This window comes from Salvelinus sp. IW2-2015, linkage group LG16 (genome assembly GCF_002910315.2).
Source record: "Salvelinus sp. IW2-2015 linkage group LG16, ASM291031v2, whole genome shotgun sequence".
Taxonomy (NCBI): Eukaryota; Metazoa; Chordata; class Actinopteri; order Salmoniformes; family Salmonidae; genus Salvelinus; species Salvelinus sp. IW2-2015.
Genome location: NC_036856.1, coordinates 38,146,317 through 38,155,831, shown reverse-complemented (window position 1 = coordinate 38,155,831; position 9,515 = coordinate 38,146,317). Strand labels below are relative to the sequence as shown.

Sequence of the window (9,515 nt, the reverse complement as noted above, 5' to 3'; positions counted from 1 at the left end):
CCATTTTATTTCCTAGAGGCCCCCACACTGGGCCATTTTATTTCCTAGAGGCCCCCACACTGGGCCATTTTATTTCCTAGAGGCCCCCACACTGGGCCATTTTATTTCCTAGAGGCCCCCACACTGAGCCATTTTTTTTCTTTGAGGACCGCATTATTTGACAGATAACAGATTTTTTTTTATATAAAAAAATTACACAGGCCCACTAGGCTCAAAATGGACCAGCCCATCTAGCATTTGCCCGAAATGCCAGCTGACCAGTCCGCCCCTGCCTTTGGCGCCCAACACATAACACCCAAACTCTGTCACTGATCACTCTTCCCTTATCTATAACAGTGTCTATGACAGAAGTGTATGTCAACAGATATGAGACAAAAGGACTAAGGGAATACAACGTTGTACTGTAGGAGACAGTTGCCGTGTATTTCTCCCTGCCTATACTTGACCCTTCCCCTCTGTGTGTATGACCAGGTGTGTGGTACACCAGAGTACATCGCCCCAGAGGTGATCCTCAGACAGGGCTATGGGAAGCCAGTAGACTGGTGGGCCATGGGGGTCATCCTCTACGAGTTCCTGGTGGGYTGTGCCCCTTTCTTTGGAGACACACCTGAGGAGCTCTTTGGACAGGTCATCAGTGGTGAGTATCACAGAGAGCAGCAGCACACAGGAGTCTGCATTTTTAACAGACAAAAAAAAGGGAAGGGAAAAGTATTGCTTTGTTTTGAAAACGTTGTAAAAATCCATCTGACCACAATGTCTGCTCTCCGTCCTCTATTTGTAGATGAGATCATATGGCCAGAGGAGGAGGAGGCTCTTCCTAACGATGCACAGGACCTCATCTCTAAACTCCTCAGACAGAACCCTCTGGAGAGGCTGGGCACAGGTGATGGATTAGAACATGTTATTTGACAAGCGTAACTCATAGCAAAGAAAGTAGCCACTAGCCCGGGAACGAAGTAACACTACCCGAGAACAAGTACAAGCTACGCCGAAACGAAGTGACACTAGCGTGCCGAAACTAAGTTACACTACCCGAAACAAAGTACGCGTACCCGAGAACAAGTACAGGCTACCGGCGAACAGTACACTAACCGTGCACAAGTCACTACCGGCGAAACAAGTACACTACCCGAACAAGTATCACTACCGCGAGAACAGAGGTACACTACGGTGCACAAGTACACTACCTGCACAAGTACGACTACCGCGAAACAAGGTACACTAGCCGAAACAAGTCTACACTACCCGACGAACAAGTACACTACCCGGAAACAAGGTAGCCGCTTACCCGATGAACAAGACCTACCCGAAACAAGTACATACCCGAAACAAGTACACTACGGCCGAGAACAAGGAGTACAATCTACCCGAAACAAGTAGCACCTACCGCCGAAACGAAGTACAGCTGACTGCACAAGTACACTACCGCACGAGCCACAATACAAGCTGGACCGAAACAAGTACACTGACGCCGAAGACAAGTAACACTAATCCGCGAGAACAAGTTAACTACCGCGAGAACAAGTACGCTATCGGTGCACGGTTCGTGCAATTTACAGCAGTGTCAAGTGTGTCATGTGAGTCTTTAGTCAGTCTGTGCGTGTGGTTGTCGGCAGGTCGGTCTCCTTGTCCATGTCGCTGTCCTGTCTGCTGTGTTGTAGGTAGTTGGTCTCCTTGTCATTCCTTCTGGTCTCTGTGTTGGTAGGGCAGGTGGTCTCCTGGGTGCAATTCCTCTGTCTCTGGTGCTTGTAGGTAGGTTGGTCTCGCTTGTCATCGTTCGGTCATCTGTTGTTGAGGCAGTGGGTGCTCCTTGTATCCTGTCTCTCGTGTTGAGTAGGCAGTGGGTTGCTCCTTGTCAAATTTCCTTCTGTTCCTCTGTGTTGTGGTAGCATGGGGTCTCTATTGTCATTCCTTCGTGTCGTGCTTGTGTTGTAGGCAGTGGTCTCCTTGTCATGTCCTTCTGGTCTCGTGGTGTTGTAGGCAGTGGGTCTCCTTGTCATTCCTGCTCAGTCTCTGTTGTTGTAGGGTGTGGTCCCTCCTTGCTCGATTGCTGTCTGCTCCTTGGTGTTGTAGGTAGTGGGTCTCCTTGTGATTCCTCTGGTCTCTGTGTTTGTAGGCAGTGGTCTCTTGTCATTCTTCTGTCTCTGTGTTGTAGGGGCAGTGGGTTCTCTTGTCATTCCTTCTGCGTTCTGTGTTGTAGGCCAGTGGTCATCCTTGTCATTCCTTCTGTCTCTGTGTTGTAGGCAGTGGTCCCCTTGTCAATTCCTTCTGGTCTCTTGTTGTAGGCGAGTGGCATTTGAGGTGAAGCAGCATCGGTTCTTCTATAATCTGGACTGGAACAGTCTGCTGAGACAGAAGGCAGAGTTCATCCCTCAGCTAGAGTCAGAGGACGACACCAGCTACTTTGACAGTAAGTCTCACCTACTGTACATGATATAAATGTACCTAGAGCAACACCCTGAGCCTTTTCTACTATTCCTTTACTTAGAATAATAGAACAGAACTCCTGAAAGTGAGTTAGTGGACAGTCCGGTCCAGTAGTCTTGTGTAATGCTACTCTCTCTGTCTCTCCAGCCCGTTCAGACAGGTACCACCACTTGGACTCTGAAGATGAAGATGACACCAATGATGACGAACACGTAGAGATACGTCAGTTCTCCTCCTGCTCGCCCCGCTTCAGCAAGGTTAACAGCACACACACACACACACACACACACACGCACACAGCACCCCATGTACTACATCATTTTCAATCAAACTGTGTGTTTAGGTGTACAGCAGTATGGAGCGTCTATCCCTCCATGAGGAGAAGAGGACCCCCCCGCCCACCAAGCGCAGCCTCAGCGAGGAGGGAGGAGAACGCATTGACAGCCTCAGTAGTCTCAAGTCCAGAGACCGCGCCTGGCTGGTGGGGTCACCTGAGATGTGAGTATGGGGGCTTCTTCTGAGGACTCCAAAGCCTCATTTACTGATAGTCTATGCAAATTATTTAAGTCTTCTACTAAATGAGCTGTCTGTCCCTTCCATTACCAACAACAGAAGTGTAACCTCCCTGTGTGCCTCCCTCAGCCTGCGTAAGCGTCTGTCTGTCTCAGAGTCGTCCCACACCGAGAGCGACTCCAGCCCTCCCCTGACGGTGCGAAGACGCTGCTGCTCTGCCATCATCGAGATGCCGCGCTTCGCCATCTCCTCAGAGGAGGAAGCAGGGGTGGCCCCCAGCCATAGGAGCTCCAGCYTGCTCAGCCAGACCCCCGGTGGAGTCAGGGGCCCCCGCAGYGAGGACCTGCCCCTCTCCATCCCTGAGCTCCCCGTGGAGAGAGAGCTGAAACTGGACGAGTCCCCCACAACACCAGACTCTACAGCCAGCCAGCTCAGCAAAGCCACACTCACACGTCAGTACAATTTATATACAACTTTATTGTCCATATGTTACAGAAAACAACAGAAACTGGCAAAACATATTCTATATGCATGTACTGTGTGTCTGCTTTGATTCCATTCACATGACAAAATGTCTTACAGTATTRTCCTGGTATTGGTTCCTCTGCCTTTACCTCTGTTTATCTCTCTCTCCATAGCGGGCAGTTCAGGAGATGTGTGGGAGCGTGGTTCAGGGGCAGACAGCTCTCCCTCTACCCCTAAGGCCATCAGTGACCTGGCAGCTAGGAGGGCCCGTCACAGACTGTTGTCTGGAGACGCAGACAAACACGCCCAGTCCAGACCACTCAACAAGGTCATCAAGTCAGCCTCCGCTACCACTCTCTCACTCATGATTCCTGCTGGTACGTCTGAGGTTTTAACAGCCAGGAATGTGTTATTTGTGCGCTTCTGTCTTTGTGTATTGAGATGTGTTGTGTGTCTGTTAATGTCTGTGTCTGTTTGTGTCTCTGTCTGTCTCTCTGTGTCTGTCTGTGTGTGTTTGTTAGTGTCTGTCTGTTTGTGTCTCTGTGTCTGTCTGTGTGTGTTTGTTAGTGTCTGTCTTTGTCTGTGGACTGTATGTCTGTCTGTATCTGTATGTCTGTCTGTGGACTGTATGTATGTATGTGTCTGTCTGTCTGTGGACTGTATGTCGGAAGTTTACATACACCTTAGCCAAATACATTTAAACTCAGTTTTTCACAATTCTAGTAAGAATTACCTGTCTTAGGTCAGTTAGGATCACCACTTTATTTTAAGAATGTGAAATGTCAGAATAATAGTAGAGAGAATGATTTATTTCAGCTTTTATTTCTTTCATCACATTCCCAGTGGGTCAGATGTTTACATACACTCAATTAGTATTTGGTAGCATTGTCTTTAAATTGTTTAACTTGGATCAAACGTTTCAGGTAGCCTTCCACAAGCTTCCCACAATAAGTTGGGTGAATTTTGGCGCATTAACCCTGTTAGGTGACTAGGGGACAGTTTGTTGAGTGGGGGAACCAGGTCCATCTCTCAGGGAACAGGAGCGGGTTAAGGAATAGAGAGAAGAGGCCTACCGTTCTGCCGTGTGGAGAAGAGATCGCCTGCCTTTGATGATCTTCCTGACTCAAGAGAGTCTCCTCTTCCTTTACTACTGCCCAAGGATAACCCACGCGCCACAGAGCACACACTACTACCACACCCAAGCAAGAGCCACCACACCACAACACAGATCAGTCACACCTGACCAGCCCACTCAGCTCACTTCAGAGCAGCGCTAGCTCCACCCTGCATCTATGGGCCGTGGGCCAGATCTTTCCTACACACTCACCAACCTTGACGAGCGACGCACTACACCACGCTCAAGACAATGTCAACATCTGACACACGACTAGCGACCAGCTCACAAGACAAGCGGGAAGTCTAGCAATTCATTACAACACCACCACTACCACCCGCGGCGGTAGGTCGCTTATACGAGTTTTATCCTATTGAACTAGGGACGGTCCAAGACTCTACCTTCCAAGGTCATGACCAAAGCTCACAGCACACCGTGCAACTCTATCTGCCCGAGCGCTGAACATACGCCCTTCAACAATTCACTCACACGACGAGACAATCGACTCCACACAGTCAAGTACGGAGATTTGCATGTGTAGGTAAAAACTAGAGCAAACCCACTCATCCTCCAGTTTCTCATCACCGGAGGTGATGAATCTTGCAATGGATGCCTCCAGAACCGAGTGGGTGATGACGTTCATAATTGGACTTCACTTCTCCCATTTTGATTGCAGAGATAAATCTGGGTGTCCTAGACAGTTAGGTGCCATCAGATTCTTCAGGCCAAGACTGCTTGCATTTCGTTCCTTCGCGTTCGTCTCCTACGTCTCCAGTCGAGCTTCCTGCTTCGCCACACTCAAATACTAGGTCGTTGGGCGGTAGGCACCAAGATTGGAGCTTCCCTGTTTCAACAGTGATCGAGGTGGCGGGATAAAACACGCACAGCCCTGGATTCGAGGTATTGCGTCCACCGCAACGGCTCAGTTGAGAAGCACACGGAGGATGGCGGGCTCACGAAGAGACGGTCCCCTATATCATATGGCAGAAGAGCTCGTTCCATCTGCAAGGAACGTGCGCAGAGAGCTGAGGGGAGAGGAAGCAACCGATTACCCCTGCTGCGGTCGGTGAGGGTAACACACGGGGAGTCGCTATCGTATGAGAAGATAGAGGAAGAGGAGAGAGCACTGATGAGAGGTGAGCCACGAGGTAGTGGAGGAGAAAAGAGGAGCTAGCACGCAAAGACGCATGGACAAATGAGAGGGAACCTGCGTCGCTTCCTAGATCAGGGAGTAGGGCTAGGCCGTACGTGCTAGGTGAATGAGGGTGGACGGGGATGGGTGATCGTAAAGAGGTGACTCGCCTAACGGGTTGCTCCATGGGTGGTGTCGCTTAGGGTGTCGCCCTGCGGAGATAGCGAGTAAGAAAGAATGATGAGTAGGGATGCTGTAATGACTGGTCTAGTCGTGCTAGCCAGACCATGGACTGGAGCATACGGATGTAGAACGGACCGGGCAGTCCACTCTAATCGAGAAGCCGGATGTGCTCAAATCCCACGACAAGTGGGCACTCACGATTGGAGCAGGCCGTCTACGCCACGCAACTGATCAGAGCGGCGTAACATCTGGGAAAGAGACTAGGTGCAGTGGAGGGAATCGGTCCTGGCACTCGTGAACAGCCTGCCAGCTCTTGTTACCAACTTCCCGAACATCTGTCCTCGGACCAACTCCCGTTCACCTGTCACTACACTACCTCGAAGCGGAGAACGAAACACGCAGACTGGTACGGAGGAGCGCAACGCGAGGGGAGACTGGAACGAGCCACGTACGAAGAGAACCTGTGCACGAGAGAAAAGAGATTCGGCGTCAGAGGTCATGTACAGCACGAGCATGCTCCGTAGCACGAGACCAACTAAGCAGGCCAAGCAGAGCGATGAGACCAATGGTAGAAGAGAGACAGAAGCATCTCGCGACAGACTCCAGAGAAGAGACGGAACGCGAGAAGCACCAACTCAGAAGGTAGCAGTTAAGCCGAGTTGAGCCGTGCGATGGAGCAGGGAAGAGACGGCGGATGCGATGGCAGCAGCTACACTACGAGGCAATGACGGGAAGAATGAGAAGATAGTGACTGGAGAGGAGATGAGAGACTTGAAAATCACAGCAATCGAAACATATAGTCACTAGTCTAGGTAGCTTGAAGGATTAAGTAGGAAAGAGTTAGAAATTCCACACACAGTTGTACAAATGTCTGCACTATCTGACATTAGGGTCTAGCACACCATTTGCAAGAAACAACTTCAAGGATTGATTTGAAAAGAACTGCAGGTCGCGTCATATGAACTAAGAAGCAGGATACTACACGGAGAAACAGGATCATTTTATAGCTAAGAAACAGGATTAATTAGAAACAGGCATTCAACTAGAGAAAACAGGATCAGATCCACAAGATACAGGAACATTAGAACAGTGTTAAATGTGTATTACCTAGTAACTAGGATTTCCACTAGTAAACAGGGATTCACCTAGTAGATGTCTACATAAAGCTTACCTATAGTGAGAAGGAAGTCTCTGTACGTCTTAATCTATCACCGCGTAACAGCAAGGACACCAGATACAGCTAGCAATGCTGCTGACTGTCATCATTCGTCGACTATCGTAATCGCGCACCTTGGAGAGCCAGACCCCAAGTATGCCTGCTCGCATTGATAGCCTCAGGCGAGACAGTAGCATAGTACATGTTAGTAGGAGACCTGTAGCCAGTAGTAGTACGGATTCGTTGGCGCTGGAGCAGGCCCGCACAGATGACCACGCCGAGATAACACTCCATCTGTATGTGCCTCCGCACAGTGTGTGGAAGATGAGAAATGCGCGGTGTTGAGTTGGAGACTGGTTCACGTTCGCGCTTTCTTGTGAGGTGAGATGGCGGTTTGTACTGTTTGGGCCACTGGCTGGGAACATTGTGCGTCTATAAGACGTGTACAGAGACCTGAGTGGCGCTACCACAGGCCCAGTCTCTGGACCTCGAGCGAGGGAGCTTATCGACCGGAACGAGGGAGAAAAAGAAAGAAGTGAGGTCGTACGATGGGGAGCATCGCGCCGAAGTGAGAGACATGCTGCAGGGCTGCGCGCTGCCAGCCTGTGACGCTTCGGACTCCTAAAACATGGAGGAGCGAAAGGGAAGATTGTTTAAATAGGGAGATCAAGTCTCAGTTACTGGAAATTGCCGACATACGATGTAATTTATTTTGCACCTTTACACTGTATCTAAAAACGATCCGTGGTTGGTTACGCTAAGAAGTACGCAGAAAGAAAGAAGAAAACTATACACAGCAAGGTCCACCAGACAGACACATACAAACAGGCCACCAGACAGAACATACACACAGTCCACAGACTAGACAATACACACAGTCCAGACACAGGACCACGAACATAACACCAGGCCACAGCACAAACCAACATACACCAGTCCACAGACAGATACATACACACAGTCCACAGACAGATACATACACACACACGTCCACAGACAGACACACATACACACGTCCACAGACAGATCATACACACAGTCACAGACAGACCATACACACAGTCCACAGACAGACATACATACACACAGTCCACAGACAGATACATACACACAGTCCACAGACAGACAGCATACAACAGTCCACAGCCGACAGACACATACACACACAGTCCACAACCGACACATACCACAGACAGTCCACAGACAAGCAGACTTCAACCACAGACACCCAGACAGGTCACAAGTACAGAATAGTACGTGGAGTGGAGACACACGAGTGGTCAGGTCCCAAGCATATCTCTAGCACACACATGTTAAGTGATGCAGTCATACACAGTCGTCCACTAAGAGGACCCGATCATACACTAACAATCCCCGTCCACAGGACGAGGACAGCGTAATAGCAGGCACTAGTTCTGAACGAGAGCCAAACGCAACAACAGATATCACGAGACAGCCTCCATAGACAGACACATCACATCGCACAGTCCCAGACAGACCACCACGTTCCACCCCAGACACAGAGTCACCAATACAACAACAAGTCCAAGACAGACATAGTACACTACAGTCCCACAGACAGACTCACATACAAACAGTCCAAGACGACATAGTCCCAACAAGCAACATGACACCCTACTCCTACACTCCAACCAGTCCCAGACGACCAAGCTAGCCTACATACACAAGTCCACAGACAGACCTACAACGAGACCCCGCCCGTCCCACAGGCACGAGCATCAGCGTACACACAGTCCACAAACCAGAGTACTATCCCACTAGTCCATAGACAGATCACCATCTCACCAAGTCCGACCAGACCACTGCACTCCAAAATCTACGAAGTCACACACAGATCCACAGACGAGCACAGTCACACACACCGTCCACAGAACAGAATTTACAATAGACATGACAGTCCACAGACACGACTACAGTAGGCCACACCAGGTCCAGCAGACTAGATACATACACAGCAAGTCCAGCCAGAGCAAGACACATACACACAGAGTCACAGAGCAGACACATACAAAACGAGGCGCACACGACAGACACAAGACCGACGAGTCCACAGACAGACACAGTACACAATGGTCCACAGAGCCCAGCAATAGCTACACACCGAGTCCACAGACAGATACATACGCACACTATTGGTCGCCAGAGCACGACTACAACCCCTAGACCAGCAGTAACGCCGACGAGACAGATAGCAATGCACCACGGCAGAGAGCGTCCACAGACCAGACACTACAAACCAGGTTCGCCTACAGTGTACAAGACGACATACACACAGTCGCCAGACAGAGCAGCAGTGGACACGCACACGTCCCACAGACAGAGTCACACCGTACACGGCAGTCCACAGGACAGGCCGGCCCCGCCCCCCCTCCCCCTCCACAGAGGAGGCCTTCCCTCCTAAAGACTTGAGAGCTACTGAGTACGACCCACAGATCGCGCACCCACAAGACCACAGGATACCCCATGCGAGAGAGCAGCAAGAGGTGTCTCAGGCGTAGTAATTG

General features: G+C 50.1%; 1 protein-coding gene across 1 annotated transcript in view; it reads left to right on the top strand.

Annotated features, from left to right (window-relative positions):
* The window catches only part of LOC111975495 (microtubule-associated serine/threonine-protein kinase 2-like), a 36,358-nt gene that overhangs the window by 19,812 nt on the left and 7,031 nt on the right, over positions 1–9,515 (top strand). Inside the window, exons 8-15 of the mRNA XM_070447445.1 lie at positions 472–637; positions 782–883; positions 1,662–1,664; positions 2,291–2,410; positions 2,575–2,684; positions 2,771–2,925; positions 3,070–3,392; positions 3,579–3,782. Of these exons, the coding sequence (XP_070303546.1) occupies positions 472–637; positions 782–883; positions 1,662–1,664; positions 2,291–2,410; positions 2,575–2,684; positions 2,771–2,925; positions 3,070–3,392; positions 3,579–3,782 (1,183 nt within the window). The remainder of the gene's footprint in view (positions 1–471; positions 638–781; positions 884–1,661; positions 1,665–2,290; positions 2,411–2,574; positions 2,685–2,770; positions 2,926–3,069; positions 3,393–3,578; positions 3,783–9,515) is intronic.